The sequence below is a fragment of the Macaca nemestrina genome, chromosome 9 (genome assembly GCF_043159975.1).
Source record: "Macaca nemestrina isolate mMacNem1 chromosome 9, mMacNem.hap1, whole genome shotgun sequence".
NCBI lineage: Eukaryota > Metazoa > Chordata > Mammalia > Primates > Cercopithecidae > Macaca > Macaca nemestrina.
The window spans coordinates 17,133,526-17,159,202 of record NC_092133.1 but is presented as its reverse complement, the minus strand read 5'-3'; the positions used below and the strand labels follow the sequence as shown (position 1 = coordinate 17,159,202).

Sequence of the window (25,677 nt, the reverse complement as noted above, 5' to 3'; positions counted from 1 at the left end):
AATGATCAGTCTCAAGTGAGAGAATTTCTAAAGAGAATCTTCCTTAGAGGGAACAAGGGAACCAGCTTAACCATGACTGGGGAAGACTGCCTGAGGAGGGGATGAAAGGCTGATATTTGAAAGATTAGGTGGGAATTTGCCATGGTGTCCATCCATGGATCCTTCCTTGTGCCTTCTGTCTTGTTGTTTAACAATTCCCTTGCCAAACTTCCTTGAACTTCCCTCGTACATAATAATTCGGCTGCTTTTCTCTATACCTATAAACTTTTCCAGGGGGTTGAGTTATTTTTGACCACTTTTGACCTACGAATGTGACAATTTCAATAACTCAATGTATAGCTGCGACACTTCCAGGCTGAAAGGTTCTGGTCTCTTAAAATTATAGTATCACATTGTACTCTTTTTAACATTTATTGTAAGCAATCCATCCTTAGCTGAAAACATACCCAGTTACTTTCCATCAAACAATTCTCTTTCAGATTATTTTTTCTAAACCATTTTCTTCCAAGTTGAATCATATTTTTTCCGCTTATTCATCATTTCATCTGATAGTGGGGTCACAGATTCTGCCTCTATGCTTTTGGCTGCACCCCCAATTCCTTTTCGTAGCTTATTTATTCTTTCCTCCATGATATTGTTGAGAAATAAATCAGTTATATAGACTATCAAAATAACAAATCAAATGCTTTTCCAGAAGGTATGAATTCTCTTGAAGGATTGCTTCTATTTCACTGTTTTTGAGGGTAAGGCAAGGTTATACAAAAATGGCAAGAGCTGGTAGGCTGTTAGCATTTGCTTTTAAGACTGCTGTTATTAAATCTGTGAAAACAATTTAGTTTCACACATGCCCACAGGCATGCACAGAGAATTGTAAACTTAAAAAAGGGACAGAAAGACTAGAACCTTTACTATAATGAAATTAAAAGTGATTTTGAGCTTTACATAATCACATATCTACCCCCTTTCTCATCTTCCCACAACTACTATGGAAAACTTTATCTACTCTGTCAACCCTGGTTTATCTATGATTAAAATTAGAAACACATCCTTGGGCCTTTCCTTGCATGCCATTTTTCCACGGTTTCAAAAAGATAAGCTTCGCCTATAAAAGGACCTTTTGTTGCTATCTGGTTGCGTGTGGAACCTGACCGAATTGCCACGGTGAGTCAGGAACATGTTTTCTAGGCCTAATTGATCAGAATTTATCCATTTTCCCCCAGAGATCTAAATGAACTAAAACTTACCGATCTTTTAAAAACTTAGCCAGACTCAATCATGTTTTTAATTTCGTGTAGATGCTGCTACTTTGGACTCTTTCACTGCTGCTGGGAGCAGTAGCAGGTAAGAAAAAAATATAAATGTTGAGCTGGGAGAGATTCACTTTTCAACACGGTCAAGAGGGCTATGGCAGCTGAATTCAGGCCACAGTAATAACAGGAAGCATTACTTCAAGGAGTAAAGCACAGGAGATGCATAAGAACACAGGTATGTGGAGTAGGGTTGTCAGAAAACATCTAAGATGCCCAGTTAAATTTGAATTTCAGATAAACAACAAATATTTCCCACAAACAACAAATATGTGACGTATTTATACTAAAACATTATCATTTATCTGAAATTCAAATTTACTTGTATTTTGATTTGCTAAATCTAGCAACCCTGACATTAAGTCAAGTTAGGAGTTTGAACCTTGGCTCCACCACCACCTACAGCTGTATTACTCTGAGCAAAATTCTTAACTCTTCTGTGCTTCAGAATCTTTGTCTGCAAAATGGGGAGAGTTGGATACCCCATCTCCTAGGATTATTGTGAGAATTAGGTCAGATTAGTAAATCATCCAGCCCAGCACCTGGCACATGGTAAGATTGTGAGAAAGTTAGCCCCCACAACAGCTACTACTCTTACTCCTACCATTAATCTAGATTTATCCTCCTTAGAAAAGAGAAACCTTCTTTGAGTTTTTTTTGTTTTTGTTTTTGTTTTTCCTGAGACAGAGTCTCGCTCTGTCGCCCAGGCTGGAGTGCAGTGGTGCCATCTCAGCTCACTGCAAGCTCTGCCTCCTGGATTCACACCATTCTCCTGCCTCAGCCTCCCAAGTAGCTGGGACTACAGGCACCTGGAACCACACCTGGCTAATTTTTTTTGTATTTTTAGTGGAGACGGGGTTTCACTATGTTAGCCAGGATGGTCTGAATCTCCTGACCTTGTGATCCACCTGCCTTGGCCTCCCAAAGTGCCGGGATTACAGGCTCTTTAGGTTGTTTTTTTATGGAGTGACATTCAAGCCTGGAGTTGTGTTAAACCATAGATTTGTTGTTTGGTTGTTTGTGAACAGCTTCTTCATCACAGTAATGAAGATGATCTGCAGTACAGCAAGGATAGGGATATACGGTTTTGACCTTTCTATAAAATGTAAGCGCTCCTTTCAAAGCCCATAGCTAAATGGTGGCTACAAGAAGTTAAGGCTTAGGGACACGGGGTTGTCTCTTTCTTGAGCACCTATGGCCCAAGGAAGATATCTGAGTTCAGAGGCTAAAAGGAGTCCCACATTGGGACTGGTCAGAGACACAAGGGGAGTGAAGTGATCCTGTGTGGTAGAATTGAGGACCAACAGCCTGTCTGGAACAGTTGTGTTGTCTTTTGAAGCTGTTTTGTGAGTGTGTGGCTAGGAAGGTGTTGAGAGTAGTAGAGGAGGAATGTCTACCACACAGTGTAATTTAACTCATATATATATATTGGCAGACAGATCGTTAAAAAGAGCATGCTTGTAAAATAATATCCTTCTGGGGGACTGCAGGAAAAGAAGTTTGCTATGAAAGACTCGGCTGCTTCAGCGATGATTCCCCATGGTCAGGAATTGTGGAAAGACCCCTCCATATATTGCCCTGGGCTCCAAAAGATGTCAACACCCGCTTCCTCCTATATACTAATGAGAACCCAAACAACTTTCAAGTAAGAACTATCACTGTGTTTAGAACTAAGTTCCACCTGTTTTATGTAATAAGGATACTGAATATTCACGTTCTTAAGAGAAACAAATCAGGCTGTGAAATTTGCATCTTTGTAGATATTCAGGGCACTGAGCTTAGGTATTTCTTAATGTAAATTCTTTATAAAAGGTTCATTAACTTCGTATTATTCTTGTCCTTCCTCTATAACATTTAATAAATATTGTAAATATAGGGCTATATTTATATATATAAAGTATATAAACATTCCCAATATTATATATTTATATAATCTCCCATTATGTATGTATATCTATATTAGATAAAGATACATAAACATATGCACACACATACACACAAAGCCTTCCATTGTATGAAGAAAAGATCATTGCCACCAAGTTTATAACAGACATATTATCCCAAGTTGAACAACTGCAAACATGTCGTGATGACTGGGAAATGGCAACATGGTGATGATAGTGAATACTGTGGTTATAATGGGAGGATCATTATTCACAAGGATCCTGAATCCTAGCAGTCTTCTACTTACCGCCCCTCTCCATGTGGAACCCTCTCCACAAATAGTTCTATTGGCTACTATAGGAAACTGACATGAAACACTTTTCTGTCTAAACAGGAACTTGTCGCAGATTCATCAACCATCAGTAACTCCAATTTCAAAACAAATAGAAAAACTCGCTTTATTATTCATGGATTCATAGACAAGGGAGAAGAAAACTGGCTGGCCAATATATGCAAGGTGAGATGTAGTCATCTCTCAAGGAAAGGCTGTTTCCAAAGTGATAATTAACAACCAGTAGTAAGGCACTGGCCCCAACCAGTGAGGACAGTGCTGGTACCCACAGTCTTGAAGGATCTTCAGACCCCTGCGGGGCCTAGAGTTCCTAAGGGAGGTCAAGGAGGTGTTGGTGGGAAGAGGGGGTTTAGGATGCTCAGAGCAGTGAGGCTGGCAAGCATTTGGCAGATCCAGGCACTAGTTATTTAACAACTGATATGGAGGTGTTTCAAAATTTTAGCAACAGATGCTCTCATGCTGATGCACACCAGCTGGTCATAGGCCCCTGATTTTTCATTTGTTTTTAATTTTATGTGAAGCGCTAAGAGGTCTCATTTTGCCTGAATGAATTATTTTCTTTTGATGTTCACTTGCTACTCTTTGATCTCCTCTGGTAGCAATAACTTGGAAAACTGTGTAGGTTTTTTATTTTGGCTTCTGTTGTTTCAACAGCAGTGATCCTATTTTCTTTAATTTGCCTTTGGCTATGTGCTGTGTCATAAAGAATGAAAAGACAGAAAATCAAATAGAATAAATTTTCCTAGTAACTGCTAGTGCTTGAGGAACATTATTATTCATTCATTTGTTCAAGTGTTTATTCATGTATTCATCAAATTTCTTTGACCTACTGTGGCACAAAGGGAGTAGTCCTTTCTTCAGAGGTATCAAGAAGAAAGACACAGGCCGGGTGTGGTGGCTCATACCTGTAATCCGAGTACTTTGAGAGGCTGAGGCAGGCTGATCACAAGGTCAGGAGTTCGAGACCATCCTGGCTAACGCGGTGAAACCCCGTCTCTACTAAAACTACAAAACAGTTAGCCAGGCATGGTGGTGCGTGCCTGTAATCCCAGCTACTCAGGAGGCTGAGGCAGGAGAATCACTTGAACCCGGGAGGCAGAGGTTGCAGTGAGCCAAGATCGCGCCATTGCACTCCAGCCTGGGTGACAGAGTGAGACTCCGTCTCAAAAAAAAAAAAAAAAAAAAAAAAACAAGAAAGACACAAAGGTCCTCCTAAGCCCATAGAATTTCAGGTCTGCCTGTGGCTCAAACGAAGGGCAGAATGAGTCAACTCCAGAGCATATCCATTGATCCTAAAGACAGATGAGCACCCTAGAGTCCGTACACTCTGCAAGTTTAAACACAAGCAGTAAAACCACAACTTGTCTTCCAAAATAATTTAAAGCTGATGATTATTGGAGGGTAGTAATAGATTTTTACACAACAGCGAAGAAAAAAATATATATATTATTCTTAGTTCAAAAGGAATATAGCTTCCTTTGATATGGCTATGCAATTTATTTCTAAGATCCCAAAGGCAATTGTGGTTTGTTTTTGTTTTGTTTTGTTTTGTTTTGCATTGATTAGGCTTTGACAGCACTATTGCTTTGAGATGCAGAAACAAGTGGTTTAAACTAGAAGGATAAAGGTTCTACATTTCAGTCCTGACTCTTTCCGTAGCTATGATTAGCAAATCTTTTCCCTGCTTTGGATTTTTCCTTTTGAAAATGGAAAAGTTGGAGATGATTTCTAAGACTGTTCCATTATTCTCAAATTCTTTTTATTTTTGAGATGGAGTCTTGCTCTGTCACCCAGGCTGGAGTGCAGTGGTGTGATCTCGGCTCACTGCAAGCTCCACCTCCCGGGTTCACTCCATTCTCCTGCCTCAGCCTCCTGAGTAGCTGGGACTACAGGTGCCCGCCACCAGGCCCGGCTAATTTTTTGTATTTTTAGTAGAGATGGGGTTTCATCGTGTTAGCCAGGATGGTCTCGATCTCCAGACCTCGTGATCCACCCACCTGGGCCTCCCAAAGTGCTGGCATTACAGGCGTGAGCCACTGCACCTGGCCTATTCTCAAATTCTTTTTGGAAAAAAAATAGGGTATACATAAACACACTCAGACAACAGAATTCCTTTCAGAACTAACCTCCATGAAGCCATAATTAAATGCCATCAAGCAAGGCTTTCCGTAGATATCTGGTAGGCAGTGTTTCCATGTGAAATATTAATAACTCTTTAGTGATGTACAATAAAACATGTTCATCTAAAAATTTTGATTAGTATTTCCATTGCGGAAAAACTTATTTACCTTCAATGTATTTATATAAGGGGTCCTAACATTGTCTTTCATTCATTCATTAAATATTTACTGAGCACCTTCTGTGTACCAGAATCTCTTCCGGACACTGAGGCTGCACCAGTGGACAAGGCAGACAATGTCCTTGGGTGCATTCTAGTAAGGGACAATGTAGTCTTGTGGCATTTAGGAGGACCTAATGAACAACCCATTGTACCACATTTTATACATTTTTTTCTTGAATTAAATGTCTCTGTATCTGCTACAGCAGAAATCCCAAGAATCCAGTTCCCACTATGGTCAAATTCCAGTTTGGAGATGATGTTAAACTTTAGCAGAGATGATATATCTATAACAGACTATAAGTTTTGTCAGTTGCATTGGGGTTAAAATGATGTCGTGTCAGTCAAGGAAGGAATTTATCCTAGTCCTCTGATATGTTAACTAGTAATTAATAAAGATCCTGAATTATGTATCTGTTTATTGTGCCCCTTCCACCAGAATCTGTTCCAGGTGGAAAGCGTGAACTGTATCTGTGTGGACTGGAAAGGTGGCTCCCGAACTGGATACACACAAGCGTCACAGAACATCAGGATTGTGGGAGCAGAAGTAGCGTATTTTGTTGAAGTTCTGAAGGTAATTACCCCTGGATTGTATAAAAGCCTGTACACATGGTTTTCCAGATTGTCTTTCCAAAAAAAAAGTCTGTAGATTTAATCATAGATAAAGACATTTCTCTACTCAGATATGACATTTCCCTTGGTTGCAAAGAAAAATTTTTTTAAAAATCTAGCTTTGGGTTTCATCAATAACCCATTATGTTAATAAACTAGTTCTTTTTGGCTGGGTGCAGTGGCTCACACCTGTAATCCCAACACTTTGGGAGGCTGAGACAAGCGGATCACGAGATCAGGAGATCGAGACCATCCTGGCTAACACGGTGAAACCCTGCCTCTACTAAAAATACAAAAAAATTAGGCAGGCGTGGTGGCAGGTGCCTGTAGTCTCAGATACTCGGGAGGCTAAGGCAGGAGAATGGCCTGAACCCAGGAGGTAGAGCTTGCAGTGAGCCAAGATCGCGCCTGCACACCAGCCTGGGTGACAGAGAAAGACTCCGTCTAAAATAAAATAAAATAAAATAAAATAAAATAAAATAAAAATAAACTGGTTTTTAAAATTTAATTTATTCAAGCAATTGGTAGGTTGTTTTTAATTCCACGAGTATTTGTTTTAATTTTACTAGTTATTACCTATGTCAACCTTAAAATTAATCTAGTTTTGTTTGATTTTAGTTTTGTTTTCTTAAGAGAAGTACAGTGATAACAAGCTAACCTCATTTGGTAACAAAAAAACACAGAAAATGTTATACTCAAATGTGTTTAAATAACTGTTTTTATTTTTACTTTCTAATCCAAATACTTGCTTCATCATCTCTGGATAACAGCTCTTCATATTCATTAAGGTTTATCTCTCCAACAAAATACAGCCCTACTTCCTCCAGATTAAAAGTTAAACCCATTTCCATGTTTCATTATAACTATTTTAAAAAACATGGACGTCAAGTGCTTTGGAAAGGCAGTGTATCTTCTTGACACCAAGGTTTTTGAAGTTTCTCCCCGTGCGCCCCTCACGAATTCTGCAACACAGTCATGCACCACACAAGGATGTGTAGGTCAATGATGGACTTCAGATGGAGGTCCCATAAGATGACAATGGAGCTAAAAAATTCCATTGCCTTGTGACTTATAGCTATCATGATACCATAGCACAACATATTACTCATGGATTTGTGGTCATGCTGTTATAAACAAACCTACTGCACTCCCAGTTATATAAAACTCTACCACGTATAATCATGTACAATACATGATAATGATAATAAACGATGACATTACTGGTTTACATATTTACTGTACTTTTTATCATTATTTTAAAGTATACTCCTTCTACTTATTAAAAAAAGAAAAAGAAAAACAGCCTCAGGCAGATCCTTTAGGAAGTATTCCAGAAGAAGACATGTTATCATAGGAAATGACAGCTTCATGCATGTTATTGCCCCTGAAGACCTTCCAGGAAATAAAATGTGGAGGTGGAAGACAGTGAGGTTGATGATCCTGACCCTGTATAGGCCTAGGCTAATGCAGGTGTTTGTGTCTTCGTTTTTAACAAAAAATTTTGAAAAGTTAAAATGGCTGGGCGCAGCGGCTCACACCTGTAATTCCAGCACTTTGGGAGGCCGAGGCAGGCGGATCACAAGGTCAGGAGATTTAGACCATCCTGGCTAACACGGTGAAACCCCGTCTCTACTAAAAATACAAAAATTTAGCTGGGTGTGGTGGCGGGCGCCTGTAGTCCCAGCTACTCGGGAGACAGGCAGGTGAATGGCGTGAACCCGGGAGGCGGAGCTTACAGTGAGCTGAGATCGCGCCACTGCACTCCAGCCTGGGGGACAGAGGGAGACTCCATCTCAAAAAATAAATAAGTAAATAAATAAATAAAATAATAAAAATAAAAATTGCATAAAGAAAAATATTTTAAATGAACTGAGTGTAGAGTAAGTGTACAGTGTGTATTAAGTCTTCAGCAGTGTGCAGTGACGTCCTAGGCCTTGACATTCCCTCACCACTTACTCCATGACTCACCCAGAGCAACTTCCAGTCCTGCAAGCTCCATTCATGGTAAGTGGCCTCTACAGATGTACCACTTTGGGACTTTTTTTTTTTGAGACAGTCTCGCTCTGTCACCCAGGCTGGAGTGCGGTGGCACAATCTTGGCTCACTGCAACCTCCACCTCCCGGGTTCAAGTGATTCTCCCACCTCAGCCTCCCTAGTAGCCATGATTATAGGCACCCACCACCATGCCCAGATAATTTTTGTTTTGTTTGTTTGTTTGACGGAGTCCTGCTCTGTTGCCCAGGCTGGAATGCAGTGGGGCGATCTCGGCTCACTGCAAGCTTGGCCTCCCGGGTTCATGCCATTCTCCTGCCTCAGCCTCCCAAGTAGCTGGGACTGCAGGCACCCACCACCACGCCTGGCTAATTTTTTGTATTTTTAGTAGAGAGGGGATTTCACTGTGTTAGCCAGGATGGCCTCGATCTCCCGACCTCGTGATCCGCCCACCTCGGCCTCCCAAAGTGTTGGGATTACAGGCATGAGCCACTGCACCTGGCCAATTTTTTTATTTTTGTAGAGACAGGGTTTCACCAGATTGGCCAGGCTGGTCTTGAACTCCTGACCTTAGGTGATCAGCCCACCTCAGCCTCCCAAAGTGCTGTGATTACAGGCCTGAGCCACCAAGACCAGCCTAATATCTTTTATACTGTATTTTTACTGTATGTTTTTTAGGTTTAGATATATTTGGATACACAACTAGTTACATTGTGTTCCAATTGCCTACAGTACATGGTACAGTCACATGCAGTACAGGTTTGTAGCCTAGAAGCAACAGGCTGTCCCACATAGCCTAGGTGTGTAGTAGGCTATGCCATCTAGGTTTATGTAAGTACACTTTATGATGTTCCCACAACAAAATCGCTTGACGATGCATTTCTCTTAACATATCCCCGTTGTTAAGCAACTCATGACTGTACTTGAAAACATTCTAAAAATGTTTTCTTTCCAACAGTCGGCGTTCGGTTACTCACCTTCCAATGTGCACATCATTGGCCACAGCCTGGGTGCCCACGCTGCTGGGGAGGCTGGAAGGAGAACCAATGGGACTGTTGGACGCATCACAGGTTGGTCAAAACAGTGAAAGATGCCAGGGGGTTGAGGCAAGAGGATCTCTTGAGCCCAGAAGTTTGAGGCCAGTCTGGGCAACATAGTGAGACTCCCATCTCCTTAAAAAAATAAAAATAAAAAGTAAGTAAGTGAATAAATAAATAAATAAAGCTACAAAATTAGACTACATGTAGACTGTCTATGGTCTAAAAGGAAATACAAGACGGAAATTTGGTGCAATTCTACTTTTTACCTTCTCATGTTTTCTGAATTGGGCCTCACAATCGGAAATCACTGTGTTCTGAGGCTTTGTAAAGTCTTCATTGATACCAGTCTTTGGTCTACAGCACTCTGTTTAACATATTTATATTGCATGTGACTAAAATGTGAATTAAGGTCATCTAGAGATTTTATTCATGCCTGTTTCCCCATTGACCAACATTCACAAAGGACAAGTTTCATGAATAGAGTACACTTCATAAATAGTAGAATAAATACAATTAAACCCAAGAAGCTGAAATTTGTATAACTGATTATATTCTGCTTCAGTAGCAATTGCTAATGTGCTTAAATCTCAAACGTAACCCCAGAGTCGTCAGGGAAAATGTGGTCAGGGTGCCCTGGGCTGCCAGTTCTGTGTGCTGCTAATGAGATAACAAACAGTATTTTACAAACCTGAGGCTGGCTGCATTCGGCCAGTGAGCTCATATATTGGATATCCAGATTCTAAAACCTCTGTAAGGTTGTAAGAAAGATTCTACCATCCTGGATCTGAGAGGTGATTATTTCAAGGAAGGACCACTTTCCTCTTCCATCAGTGTTCAACCTTTTTGTCTCTGACTTGGTGATTCTCTTTTTAACCCTTGGGATAAGTCGGCTGTATCTGGACTTGGAATAATCTGGAATGCCTATCCGTTCATTTGCTGAAGGGGAGTTCTGCCCAGGATTTTCTTTTCCACCGTCTGTAAATGTTTCTTTCCCATAGCCTGCTCAGCCAGGCGCTGTGCAATGCAAGCCTGTGTTCTCAGTGACGTTTATGGAAGCCAAGGTCCTTGCTCTTGTGGGAGTTCACAGTCTACTGGGGACTCTTTTACCCTGAGTGGTTTTTAGTCCAGTGTGTCCCAGAGTCTGCCTCTTTTCTTGTAACTGCGCTAGTGACCAAGACTCTCCCATTGACTACACGGCCATGAGGAAAGGCATATTCTTTGGTTTGGAGAAAATTCACTTTAAAGCAAATAGCTAGAAGCAGATTCCCCTTCAGCAAATGGTCAGGTAAGGAAGAACTCGTTCATCCCTTTCCATGCATAACTCATGTTTTACTCTTAATACTTGTACTCAGGACTTGTCATAATTCACGACACATACTCTTTACTCTAGGGTTGGACCCGGCAGAACCTTGCTTTCAGGGCACACCTGAATTAGTCCGATTGGACCCCAGTGATGCTCAATTTGTGGATGTAATTCACACGGATGGTGCCCCTATAGTCCCCAATTTGGGTGAGTTCCTCAACCTGTCCCCCAAAGGGTGTTATATTGTCTGAGTCTATACATTAGCATAAACCCTCATTCACTTTTATGATTCTTCAGGGTTTGGAATGAGCCAAGTTGTGGGCCATCTAGATTTCTTTCCAAATGGAGGAGTGGAAATGCCTGGATGTCAGAAGAACATTCTCTCTCAGATTGTGGACATAGATGGAATCTGGCAAGGTAGAACTATTATGTGTACAAAGAGATCTTCTTGGGGGGAAGCTTACGTTTTGTTTTGCTAAACTTGCTAAATTCTTTGGAATTGTACAGGTCTCACATTTTATGTAACAAAAGACTTTTAATTGTATCCATGAGATGTAGGTTTTCACTGGGATAAGTGGGCATGAGGAGACTGGGAAAGAAAGTGGATTTTCAGTCAACTTCCAAACACCTAATTCAGGGAATGAGCTTTTATTTATTTAGACCAATCTTTTTCTTCTACAGTATGTTAAACCTTTCATTTAATTACAGTATTATCTATTATAATCTTTAACAGTACTCAGCTTCTGATTACATCACAAATCATAAATATACTTTACAAATGACTTTGTTCTGTGACCCGCATGAGCTCACGTTAATTAGAGAAATCTATTCAACCACTATATTCTGAATATGACGTTAACTCGGAAAAATGCAATCTGTCCTTGATGTGTAATTGTGCCTGATTCGAAGGGACTCGAGACTTTGCGGCCTGTAATCACTTAAGAAGCTACAAATATTACACTGATAGCATCGTCAATCCTGATGGCTTTGCTGGATTTCCCTGTGCCTCTTACAACGTCTTCACTGCAGTAAGTAGACTCCACCTTCTGCATAAAGAATTTTGTGACTGTCACTTCACATGACTGGTGTGGTTTCCTATACATGACCTCATTCAATGAACGTTTTTATACTTTCGAACTTATACATGCCTTTAATTATAGATATGTATTTAAATAGTGATAAATTAGAGCACTTTAGAGAAATGAGCTTGTAAATGGAAATGTCCTATGTTTACTTTCATTTGTATTACTCTTGTATTCATTGGGTAAATGTTCAAACTTGTTTTAGAAATAACCCTAAACAAACAAAAAATAATTAGTCTATGGAAATCTGAGAAATATCTATAGGGTGGTGATGAACATGGAAAAATTTTCTTAAATGCTGACCTTTTAAACTATTAATATATAATTATAGACATGTGTGGATGTTTCTGTGCAATTTCATAATTGCCAAGATTTTTTTTTTTTGAGTTTTCATTTTATTTGGTATTCTCTTGATATCTTGGTTGAATTATTTATTTAATTTTACTTTAAGTTCCAGGATACTTGTGCAGAATGTGCAGGTTTGTTACATAGGTAAATGTGTGCTGTAGTGGTTTGCTCTTGGTTGAATTCTTTATATGTGATCTCAGATATGACATGTCTATTCTCTGGGTTTTTTTAAATAAAATTATAAAATTGACTTTTCTTTGCACCATAAAGTTTTGAAATTAAAATTTAAAACCTATGGATTTAATAAGAAAATTTCCAGTAACAAATGTGCCAGCTGAAGTCATAATTACCCAGGATATATACCTTAGTGATTAGGAGAGAGGATGCAAATCCTGGTTTCACCATTAAATAGCTGAATATTTTTGAGCAAAACACTTCTCCAAGAAGTTTCTTCATCTGTAAATGTAAATACTAATGGTAAACTCAACATATTTGGTGAGAGGACTTAATGAGAATACATATGTTAATTGCTTAGCTCAGAGCAAAAAATATAATAGCATTCAATTAATGTTAGCTATTATGGGAGAGGGAGTACATATATTATTCACACTACAGCTTCCATATACAATAAGACAGAAGATCCCTCCTCTTTCTTTATTTTAACTTTATTTTAATTTTCTTCCCCAATACCCAACAATAAGTAATGGGGAAAAAATAAAGAAGCAAACACAAAAGCCTCAGGTTTCATCCAGTTAAAACTTAGTCTAATTCAACGATATAAACAGTTCTTTTAAGTGATACTCAGCACTTGCATAAGAAAAAATGTCTCAGTCTTGCAGATTTCTTCACCTTTGCACTCCCTTCTAAGCTTCTCTCCAAGTGAGTGCTGGGGCCAGGTGATCTGGTGGTGGTGGTCAATGTGTGTTCAGCAGAGGAAATGAATTGGGAGTCCGTGGGTGCAAAGTCTTTGGGCTCCTTTGGACGCTGGGTAATAGCCTTGTCTTTTATTGATGGTCACACTGCTGTATTTAGAGATGAAGTCTTGGGCCTGTCTGTTCTTCTGGCTCTAGCAATGCCCTCAGAGAGCTTTGGCTATTTCTTCCTGGCTGGCTTAGGCAACACCTGGATTTTGTTGAATGCCAACCCTGGGACTGTGATAAGCCCATAATATGGTCCATTGAGCCAGGAGTCCACCACTTGCCTTTACTGTAGAGTAGCCCTGCCCCTCATAGTGGGAATTGGGACACTTGTCCTGCCAACTTGGTTCCTCCCTCTCCATCTCTTTTTCTCATAAATCCTTGGTTCAGAAACAAGGAGTATTTTCCTATATGAATATGTCTTCTCCAGGTATCAGCCTCACAGTAAGCCTTAGGGTAGCTGGGGCATTTTCTCTTCACATAGAGGAAATTCCGGGATACAAATCCTTCAGGGCTTGATATGCTAAACATGAGCTAAAACAATTGAAGAAAGCCAGGCGCGGTGGCTCACGCCTGTAATCCCAGCACTTTGGGAGGCCAAGGCGGGTGGATCATGAGGTCAGGAGATCGAGACCATCCTGGCTAACATGGTGAAACCCTGTCTCTACTAAAAATACAAAAATAAGCTGGGCGTGGTAGCGGATGCCTATAGTCCCTACTGCTCTGGAGGCTGAAACAGGAGAATGGTGTGAACCCGGGAGGCAGAGCTTGCAGTGAGCCGGATCGCACCACTGTACTCTAGCCTGCGTGACAGAGAGAGACTTTATCTCAAACAAAAAAAAAAAAGGAAAAGAATTGATTTTGTTTATCAGAAGCTGATTATAACCTCTATTCTACTTATGCAATCTTTCTAAAATAAATTCTAGCTGTAAGTAGATAAATGTCTTGGGAACAAATTAGGCAAAAGAGGAAAAATAGAAGATAGATACACACACACACACACATATATATATATTTTCTCATTGTATTTTTTATTTGTTTGTTTGTTTTTGTTTTTGTTTTTGTTTTTGAGATGGAGTCTTGCTCTCTTGCCCAAGACTTGAGTGCAATAGCACAACCTCGGCTCACTGCAACCTCTGCCTCCTGGGTTCAAGCAATTCTCCTGCTTCAGCCTCCAGAGTAGCTAGAATTATAAGCGCCCGCCACCATGTCCAACTAATTTTTGCATTTTTAGTAGAGACGGGGTTTCACCATGTTGGTCAGGCTGATCTTGAACTCCTAACCTCAGGTGATCCACCTGCCTCAGCCTCCCAAAGTGCTGGGATTACAGGTGTGAGCCACCGCACCCAGCTCACTGTATGATTTTTATAGTACTGTGTTGTTTAACAGTGAAGTTGGTGACTTACTGTTGTGAATAATGAAATGCATTGTTAATCTTTGCTGCTGAGACACTGTTAAAATCCCCGTTTACCATCAGAACAGAACTGGCTTTAGAATATTTGAATGACAACAACATGTAGGAAATATGGTATACAATTAAAAGAAAGGGCATCCTCATTCATCATTTGTTTGTTTTCACTAGAACAAGTGCTTCCCCTGTCCAAGTGGAGGCTGCCCACAGATGGGTCACTATGCTGATAGATATTCTGGGAAAACAAATGATGTGGGCCAGAAATTTTATCTAGACACTGGTGATGCCAGTAATTTTGCACGTAAGTTTCTATTTTCTGTATCTTATATTTGTATTGCTATATATTTTATTATTATGTCCACTGAAAATGTGCATACTTGCTTTTCTTTTTTTTTTTTTTTTTTTTTTTTTTTGAGACGGAGTCTCGCTCTGTCGCCCAGGCTGGAGTGCAGTGGCACTATCTCGGCTCACTGCAAGCTCCGCCTCCCGGGTTCACGCCATTCTCCTGCCTCAGCCTCCCGAGTAGCTGGGACTACAGGCGCCCGCCACCTCGCCCGGCTAATTTTTTTGTATTTTTAGTAGAGACGGGGTTTCATTGTGTTAGCCAGGATGGTCTCGATCTCCTGACCTCGTGATCCGCCCGTCTCGGCCTCCCAAAGTGCTGGGATTACAGGCTTGAGCCACCGCGCCCGGCCCATACTTGCTTTTCTATACAAAAGCTTTAAACACCCCCTCTGCAATGTGGAAAAATGCTCAATGCTATGTTCAAGGTAATTATAGCTAATTAGGGTGGCAGAACAGAGTTTGGGTCCTGGACTCTTAGAGCTGCAAAAATAAGTTTCTTCACATTTGGTTCTGGTGCTATATTCAGAAGGCTTTCTCTGCTCCAGCCTCTTTATATTCACTCAAAAGTTTCACTGAACAAAATTCTGAGACTTTCGTAAAAGCACAAAGGTAATCTAGGAGAGAGAGATGGCAGAGGTTGTGAGAATGGAAAGACATTGACAGATTTAAGAGATGTTTAGGATTGTAGGTTCCATGAGTGATGGGAATTAGAGGATGGAGGAGTAGTAGGAATGGGAACAGGTTCTGGGTTTCTTTTCTTAATAATAGAGGAAGAAAACTATTTGGATGAGAGTCAATTGGGTTACCGTTTTTTTTTTTTTAATACTGATGACAAATGTTATCTCCTCCGCAATTTGCTCAGGCAATCTCTAAATGGCAAACTATTGGCTAGTACCAAGAAAACGTTCTTTTGGTTTTCATAAATTAATATATTCCCAAAGGCAATGAAAAGTTGAATTATGGAATTTTGAAAATAAATGTAGATATTTAGACAAAAAGATGGCAGTACTCTAAAATTTGGTGATCTATGAAAATAAATTAAACTGAAAAAATGTCACAGTTCACAATTTTACGACTACCTTTTAACATAACGTTCTTATAACTTTCAAGGATAAATTGTCAGGTTGGAAACTGAAAACTAAATGTATTCTTTAGTCCCTTGGCTTGAAAAAAAAATCTGTCTTAACTTTGAAAAAATTCTGCAAAGCCCCTGCTACCTAATGCCTATCCCCTAAACACATATAAAGGAATATCTATGACTATTTGATTAGAAAATTACACACACACACACACACACAAATTATAAATAAATTATTCAAAACTCAGCAGTAGTGGGATCCGAATTAACTTGTTTTTAGTGTCTTTTATCTCCAAACTGACATTTTGCAATTTTTCTCCCTTGCAGGTTGGAGGTATAAGGTATCTGTCACACTGTCTGGAAAAAAGGTCACAGGACATGTACTAGTTTCTTTGTTTGGAAGTAAAGGAAACTCTAAGCAGTATGAAATTTTCAAGTGAGTAAAATAATATTGCTCTATGGTTTTTTTGTTTGTTTGTTTGTTTTTTTGAGTTGAAGTCTCGCTCTGTTGCCCAGGCTGGAGTCTCGCTCTGTCACCCAGGCTGGAGTGTAGTGGTGCAGTCTTGGCTCACTACAACCTCTGCCTCTAGGGTTCAAGCAATTCTCCTACCTTAGCCTCCCGAGTAGCTGGGATTACAGGCACCCACCACCACGCCTGGCTAATTTTTGTATTTTTAATAGAGATGAGGTTTCACTATGTTGGCCAGGCTGGTCTCAAACTCCTGACCTCAGGTGACCTGCCCACCTAGGCCTTCCAAAGTGCTGGGATCATGGGCATGAGCCATGGTGGCCAGCCAATACTTCTTAATGTTGGAATACTGCACATGTATAATGTATGTCATCAACCTAAGAGTTTGTCTATTCATTACTATATGGAAGTAGAGTACTGACATGTATAAGGAAAAAGGAAGAAATTGTGTCATCCTTATGCCTTAATACTATTCAGAATTCGGTTTCTAAATATTTTCATGCTATTTCCTGATAAAACCATTCATGTTTGCTTTGATGACTGGCATCTGATTTATAATCAGTAATTAATTAGTCTGTCTACAAAACACATGCAAAAAGATGATGGAATACTCTCATCATTTATTAAATTGTGGAGGAATTGTGACTAATACATGTTTGAAGTTTTATTAAAGCAAAGGTGACTAATATGAGATATTAACGGCAAATGGACTACCAGTGAGTTAGCATGCATGTCTGAATTTGTTTAATACATTAGAATGAAAAATGTACTACCAATCACCTTAGCCAGAAATGCACTGTAAGCTGGTCTTAGAAACATAAATGTGTATGTATATGTGTGTATATATATATATACACACACACACACACAAATATATATATATATATTTATATGTATGCTCATGTATGTTTTTATTCACTTCTTAAATCCTCAGGGGCACTCTCAGACCAGATAATACTCATTCCAATGAATTTGACTCAGATGTGGATGTTGGGGACTTGCAGAAAGTTAAATTTATTTGGTATAACAACGTGATCGACCTAAATTTACCCAGAGTGGGAGCATCCAAGATTATAGTGGAGACAAATGATGGAAAACAGTAAGTAATGAAAATCCCAGGAGATGTGAAATATCAAATCTGTGTTTATAGTTCTATTCCTTCTAAAAGTCTAATTTAAGTGAAACCTCCTACAGGGGATCACCTACATCCTAGTTACAGTTGCTTCCTAATGCCTTCTGTTTCTTTAGGAAAAAGGGTAGAACTTTAGGAAACAGCTTTGATCAATTCGTAGACAAATATGTGATAGCTGATACAAATTAAATGTTAGAATGAGAATCTGGCTTCATGATTCTAAGGTGAGAGGAATGCTTCCTTTGGCAGCTGTGTTTTGTGCTATGTGAGTGCTTCTTGTGTGCATCTTCCAAACTTCCCGGGCTCACCTAATTGCTGTTTAAGTTGCTAGGAACACAGTGAATGTATCAAGGAATAGAAATAGGCTTTTCCGAATCACTGGTCTTCTTAGTGAAGATGAAGGTCCAGGAGATAATCCTTGGTTTCAACCAGGACTGGAGGGTGTGCGAGCCAAAGGAAGGTGAACTACCAGGAAAGGTGATCTGATGATAATCATGACAATACCAACACTAGACCAAGTATTTCTGAGTATTAGGCCAAATGCTGAGGCAAGCCCTGTGCTTCTGTCATTCTATCCTTCCATCCTCATGAAAACCAAATGAGGGGACTTTGCTTCTGGCAAAGATGGAGTAACAGAACCCAGATTTACTGTCCTGACTGAAATAACCAAAAATTCAAACTAAGTATGTGAAAAAACAGTTTTCCAGACACTGAACATCAAGGAATAAGGGATAGTGATCCCTGAGAGACAAAAACGGACAAGATGGAGCCTTGCAGTTGCCCCAGCTTACTGCTCCAAGAGATTTCCAGGATGTGTCACAGGGAGGAGAAACCCAGGCAGAGTTCAGTGGACTCCTTAAGTTAAAGAATCAGAGTTAAGAATCAGAAGATCCAGGGAAGTAGATTTCACAGGACAGCGTACCAGACAGGAGTGAGTTGCCGAGGGAGAATCCCAGAGGTTATGAAAAGTCCCCCTGAATATTCATCAAGGTACTGATTGGCCCATGTATGAGAACAAACCAGCTGGAGGTCATTGAAATATCCATTTGATGGATTAGAGAAAATAGTTCCCATACTCTTGCAGGACTGGGAATGGTGCTTACTTCCACCAAGCAGTCTAGAAAAGTTTATAATTCAAAGGACACAGGGTAGAGTATTTTAGAAAGTCTTGCTTTATAGTGGAAAATAATTTACCTATATTGACCAAGATCTGTAAAGAAACTATTTCCAAATAACTTAACTGCGTTGCAGAACAAAAAGGTCAAGAATATTTATAAAGATTCAGAATTATCAAGCACCTAAAAATCTAAAATCCACAGTATCTGACTTTGACTCAAGGATTCCCAGGTATATAAAGATGCAGAAAAATCCAACCTATAATGAGGAGAATAATCAATCGACACCAAACCAAAACTGACACAGATGTTACATTAGCAGAGGAGAAAATTAAAACAATTCTTAAACCTGTATTCCATTTGCTTAAAAGGTCAGTAAAGGCGTGGCATATACAGGTTGAGTGTTTCTCATCCAAAATGCTTGAGATCAGAAGTGATTCAATTTTGAATTTCTTGGGACTTTAGGAATAGTTCCATTATATGTACCAGTTGAGCATCAAAAATTTTAAAAAAAAAATCCAAAATCTGAAATGTTCCAATAAGCATTTCCTTCGAGCATCATGTTGGCAATCAAACATTTCAAATTTCAGAGCATTTTGGACTTTTAATTTATTTTTATTTTATTTTTCCATAAGTTATTGGGTACAGGTGGTATTTGGTTACATGAGTAAGTTCTTTAGTGGTGATTTCTGAGATCCTGGTGCACCCATCACCTGAGCAGTATGCATTGCACCATATATGTTGTCTTTTATCCCTCGCCCCCCTCCCACTCTTCTCCCCAAGTCCCCAAAGTCGATTGTATCATTCTTATGCCTTTGCGTCCTCATAGCTTAGCTCCCACATATCAGTGAGAACATACAATGTTTGGTTTTCCATTCCTGAGTTACTTCCCTCAGGAATGGATTTTTTATTTTTAGATTTAGATGCTCAACCTATATAGAAAAAGACCCACACTGAGTTTCTAGAGATGAAAAATACAATGTCACAAACAAAACATGCACAGAATGTAACTAACAGTAGATTAGACATTATAGAAGACAAGGTTAATGATGTTGAATACATAATAGAAACTTTCTGAAATGAAATACACAGAGAAAAAATCTTTAAAATAATTTTAAAAGAATATCAGTGATCTGTAGGACAATAACAATAAGGCTTATTTATTGGAAATAAGACCCTAACAAAGAAGGGACAGAAAAAATATATGTGAAGAAATAATACCTTGAAAATTTTCAAACATGGTGAAAACTATAAACCAACAGATCAAAGAAAATCACAAGAAACATGAAAAAAACAGCACAGCACCAACACACATAAAAATCAAAATGCTCAAAACCAGGTAGAATGTACATTATTCAGGGGATTACACTAAAAACCTAGATTTTACCACTATACGATATATCCGTCTAACAAAACTTAACTTGTTCCCTTACATTTCCACAAATAAAAAAATGTTGAAACCCAATTATAAAGACAAAATATTTTGAAATTGAAATTGAAATTAAAAGCAGTCAGAGAAAAATGACACATTAGAACAGTGAAGAAAGAAAATTACAGCAAATTTCTAATCAGGAACAATGCAAGCTAGAAGACGGTGAAACAACATCTTTGAATATGGAAAGGAAAAACTGTTAACCTGGAATTTATACCCATAAATATCTTTCAAAGACAAAGATGAAATAAAGACTTTTAAAACTGAAATAATTCCTCACCAGCAGGTTAACACTAAAAGAAATGTCAAAGGAAGGACTTCAGGCACAGGAAAATGATACCAGGTAGAAAAGAATTCACTAGAAGAAATTAAGAACACAGGAAATAGGAAATACATGATAAATACATAGTATGTTTAATTCTTATTACTAAATTCTCTTTGAAAAAATTGACTACTTAAAAAATAATGACTATTTTGGGGAGTATATAATAGATGTATAAGTAAAATTCAACACTGACATGAAGGGCGGGGGGAGAGAACTGAAAATATACTATTGGAAGGTTCTTATACCATTTATGAATTGGTATACTCTCTTTTGAAAGTAAGACGTGATAAATAAAAAATATGTGCTATAAATTCTAAAATAATGAAACAAAGCATGATAGCAAATAACCCAAACAAGGAGATAAGATGGAATAAAATATAATCCAAAATATAGTATAAAAAGAACTAAAAGGGGCCGGGTGCGGTGGCTCACGCCTATAATCCCTCCGCTTTGGGAGGCCAAGGCAGGCGGATCACGAGGTCGGGAGATTGAGACCATCCTGGCTAACACGGTGAAACCCATCTCTACTAAAAACACAAAAAATTAGCCGGGTGTTGTGGAGGATGCCTGTAGTCCCAGCTACTCGGGAGGCTGGAGGCAGGAGAATGGCGTGAACCCGGGAGGTGGAGATTGCACCACTGCACTCCAGCCTGGGCGACAGAGCAAGACTCCTCTGTCTCAAAAAAAAAAAAAAAAAAAGACAATAGCCTCATACCTAGCCATATAAATAATCGTATAAAGTAAAAATGGTCTAAATACCACAATTAGAAGACAAAACTTACTCCACTGTATTTTTAAAAACTCAATATCCAATTGTATTCTGGCTATATAAAATGTACTTTTTTATTTTTATTTTTTTGAAATGGAGTCTTGCTCTGTTACCCAGGCTGGAGTGCAGTGGCACGATCTCAACCTTTGCCTCCTAGGTTCAAGTGATTCTCCTGCCTCAGCCTCCTGTGTAGCTGGGATTACAGGCAGCAGCACCACTGCCAGCTAATTTTTGTATTTTTAGTATAGGCAGGATTTCACCATGTTGGTCAGGCTAGTCTCAAACTGACCTCAAGTGATTCACCCACCTCGACCTTCCAAAGTGCTGAAATTACAGGCGTGAGCCACTGTGCCCAGCCTGAAATGCACTTTAAACATAAAAACACAAATAGATTTCTCAATGTGAAAGAACCGAAAATGATACACTGTTAATCATTAGAAAAATGCAAATTAAGAACAGAATGAGATACCACCTATTTAAATGGCCAAAATTAAGATTGATAATACCAGTTCTTGTGAAGGACTATCATACAGTGCTGATGGGAATATAAAAAGGATACAACTACTTTGGAAAGCACCTTAACAGTTTCTTAAAAAGCCAAACATGCATCTAGCTGAGTCAGCGATTTCGGTCTTCGCTCTTTACCCATGAGGCAAGAACACATATAATTATACAAAAGATTTGTACATGAATATTTGTAGCAATTTTTGTTTTTGAGACAGAGTCTTGCTCTGTCACACAGGCTGGAGTGCCGTGGCACAATCTTGGCTCACCGCAACCTCCATCTCCTGGGTTCAAGTGATTCTCCTGCATCAGCCTCCCCAGTAGCTGGGACTACAGGCATGTGCCACCATGCCCAGCTAATTTTTGTATTTTTAGTTGAGACAGATTTTCGTCATGTTGGCCAGGCTGGTCTTGAACCCCTGACCACAGGTGATCCACCTGCTTTGGCCTCCCAAAGTGCTGGGATTACATGGGTGAGCCACTGCGCCTGGGCCTATAGCAGCTTTTATTGTAACAGCCGAGAAGTAGAAACAATCCAAATGTCTACCAAAAAAGGAATGGATAAACAAACTATGGTCTGTCCCTACAATGGAATATTACTCAGCAGTGACAAGGAATCAACTAATGGTACACTCAACAATATGGATGAATCTTGAGATAATTATACTGAATGAAAAGCTAGACCAGAGTGCATACACCTTAGATTCCATTTATATAAAATTTCAGACAATTCAAACTACTCTATAGTGACAGCAGAGAATGGTTGCCTGGGAGGAGTGAATATTGGAGGGAATGGGAAGAAGAAATTACAAAGGGGAAGAAAGACAATTGGGGAGATGATAGACATGTTTATAACTTTGATTTTGGTGATGGTTTCAGAAGTGTATGTTGTGTGTGTGAAAACGTATCAATTTAAATATGTACAGTTTATTCCAGGTAAATTAAAGCTCAGTAAAGCTGTTAAAACAAAAATGTATATCCTATGAGGTAGTTTCATTATCCTTATTTTACGGATAATTAAATGAAGATACCGTTTCTGAATTTCTGTGCAGGAAGTTTGACTCTACAAAATTCTTAACTACTACAAAACAAATTCAGTTCACCTTTAATCATATATAAATATTGGTGCCTTTCATTTCTTGTGTCCCTGATTGATAACTGTTTTAACCTTTAACTTCCTATTTGTGAGGCTGCCAGTTATTGAGGAAGTGAGCGTGAAGGGAAAAAAAACATTTTCTGAGCACTTTTTTCTGTGCCTGATAGTTTACATATGCTAAGGTATTTTATTAAAGAAAAATATTCCAAAGCATCTTAAGTATTGTTCAGCCTTTTCTTTCTTCCCTTCCTCCCTCCCTTCCTCCTTCCCTCCCTTCCTCCTTCCCTTCCCTCTTTCCTTCCCTCCTTCCCTTCCCCTTCCTTCCCTCCCTCCCTCCTTTCTTCCTTCCTTCCTTCCCTCCCTCCCTTCTTTCTTTTCCTTCCTTCCTTCCCTCCCTCCCTCCCTCCCTTCCTTCCTCCCCTTCCTTCCTTCCTTCTTCTCTTCTCCTTTCTTTCTTTCTCTTTTCTTTCTCTTTCTTTTTCTTTCATTTCTCCTTCCTTCCTTCCTTCCTTCCTTTCTTTCTTCCTTCCTTCCTTCCTTTCTCTTTCTTTCTTTCTCCTTCCTTCCTTCTTTTCTTTTCTTTATTTGATGCACACATGAAAAGAAGGCATATTATTCAGTCTTAATGAGAAAACTTTGTCATTTTAATTCCAATATTGAATTAAAATAATGGTTAGCCAACATAATACCAGAAATTCGTTTTTATGTACTGGGCTGATTTATTATGATGGTGACTCTGCTGTTCCTCAGTTGCATTTTTTGACATGGGCTAAGTGTTCAGTGACTGCTCATGACAAATGAGTCTTTCTTTTTCTTTGGGGTGTCTATTGACAGCTTCTGTCTCTGCTGGTGCACAACCAGAAAATAACACTGGAAAGGAGAATTCATTCCTTTATGTAGAAGAGGTCCTCCCTCAGCCATTGTCTGATCTCCAGCATAGGGTGTGCCCTTCCCTCAGACTGGGAGGTTGGGGTCAGAGGTTGTCCTCATTGTCACACTCCAGATGTGTGCCAGGAAGAGGAGGTGACTTTGTGTTGTTTTCTCTCCACAGGTTCAACTTCTGTAGTGCAGAAACCGTCAGGGAGGAGGTTCTCCTCACCCTCACACCGTGTTAGGAGACTACTGTTACCAATGAATTGACTTCTAATAAAATCTGGTGGTAATGCATTACGCGCCTGTTTCTTTTGTCCAAAACCTCCATTGTTTCAAGTGAATCTGTTGGATAAAGTGACTAAACTCCAAAATTTGGAGTTGGTCAAAAGAACTACTAATGACTGTTGAATTTTGCTGCATATTTGACCTTACGAATGCTGTTTACAGGATACTGTCATCATGTTCATTATTAATATTACTTACGCCATTCTTGTCACTTAAGGCAGTCTTCCATGTCCAAAATGACCCCCTCTTGATGGGCTCACATGGAAAGACTCACAATTGCCACGTTTTCCATAATCTTTAAGTTCTGTGTCTGCTCCTAATCAGACATCTCAGGGGAAATGACACACAAGGAGATGAGGACTAGACAGATCCAATGCTCCCTAACAGGTCTACCTGGTTTATGTGGGGCTCCCCAAAACCTCTCACTTCTCCTGCAGCCTCTCTGATTTTTCTGAAGCACAAATAAATCATCCTCCCAGTTGTCCCCAGGACAGAATCCATATTCTTTTTTTTTTTTTTTTTTTTTTTGAGATGGAGTCTCACTCTGCTGCCCAGGCTGGAGTGCAGCAGCGCGATCTCCACTTACCGCAAGCTCCATTCCCCGGGTTCATGCCATTCTCCTGCCTCAGCCTCCCAAGTAGCTGGGACTACAGGTGCCTGCCACCACGGCCGGCTAACTTTTTTGTATTTTTAGTAGAGACAGGGTTTCACCGTCTTCGTCAGGATGGTCTCGATCTCCTGACCTCACGATCTGCCCGCCTTGGCCTCCCAAAGTGCTGGGATTACAGGTGTGAGCCACCGCGCTTGGACCCATATTCTTTAGTAAGCCTTGTGAGGTCCTTCTTGGTCTGGTTGTCTCCTTGGACTCCAGCTTCATCTTTCACTATGTTCCTTCTGGAACTCTACATTCTGACCCTGTCCCCCAAGAGGGTCTTGATCTCTGATGCTGCTGGATGTTGTCAGGAACTCTTCTCCCTGGGATGCTCTTTTCTCTGTCTTCCTGTCTGTTAAATTCCTATTGGTTCTTAAATCTCTTTGTAGACATCACTTCCTCCAGGACTCACCTCCATTATCCACACCCACTAAGACTTGATTAGAGGCTTACCACTATGCTCCTACCACACCCAGACATTTTGCCATCTCAACACTGAACTTCCCATATTGTAATTGCTTGCTGGCTCACTTCTCTGTATAGCCCATTTCTAAACTCCTTAAGGAGTTTGCCCATTGTATGTGCCTGGCACATGCCTAGCATGTAGTAGAAGAGAAAATACAAATACATATTTTTTTAAATGACTTTCCCACTAATGGAAGCAACGAATGAATCCACTAGGGTCAGGTACTTAAAATTAGGCCATGTCTAAACAATAACATCCTAAGAAAGAAGGGGATATTTGTGCTAGGTCTTAAAAGTTGAGTAGGGATTTGCTAAGAGGATATGGTGGGAAGGGCACTCCAGAGAGAAAGAACAACATAGCCAAAGGCACAGGGCTATGAAAAATTGAAAATACCATTTATTCTGTATTTCATCAAAATATATAAAGTTAACACACAAAGACTTGTTAAAGGGCCATCCATTTATATTAATTAAGATGCTTTCACTTGCATGAACCAAAAGCTCCAACTCAAAGTTGCTTAAACAAAAAGGCAATATTTGACTCATGTGA

General features: G+C 39.6%; 1 protein-coding gene across 1 annotated transcript; it reads left to right on the top strand.

Annotated features, from left to right (window-relative positions):
* The first annotated feature begins 1,295 nt into the window (after positions 1–1,295).
* On the top strand, positions 1,296–24,019 carry LOC105467344 (pancreatic triacylglycerol lipase). The gene is made up of 12 exons (XM_011716873.2): positions 1,296–1,341; positions 2,798–2,952; positions 3,586–3,708; positions 6,321–6,455; positions 9,445–9,556; positions 10,917–11,036; positions 11,127–11,246; positions 11,739–11,857; positions 14,759–14,888; positions 16,338–16,446; positions 17,414–17,578; positions 23,904–24,019. The coding sequence occupies exons 1-12, from the start codon at positions 1,296–1,298 to the stop codon at positions 23,965–23,967; spliced, it is 1,398 nt and encodes a 465-aa protein (XP_011715175.1). The 3' UTR covers positions 23,968–24,019.
* Positions 24,020–25,677: the final 1,658 nt, after the last annotated feature.

Coding starts and splice junctions, on each gene's coding strand:
- LOC105467344 (XM_011716873.2), top strand. CDS start 1,296: ATGCTGCTACTTTGGACTCTTTCACTGCTGCTGGGAGCAGTAGCAG. Junction 6,456..9,444: donor ATTTTGTTGAAGTTCTGAAG/GTAATTACCCCT, acceptor TCTTTCCAACAG/TCGGCGTTCGGTTACTCACC. Junction 11,247..11,738: donor CATAGATGGAATCTGGCAAG/GTAGAACTATTA, acceptor CCTGATTCGAAG/GGACTCGAGACTTTGCGGCC.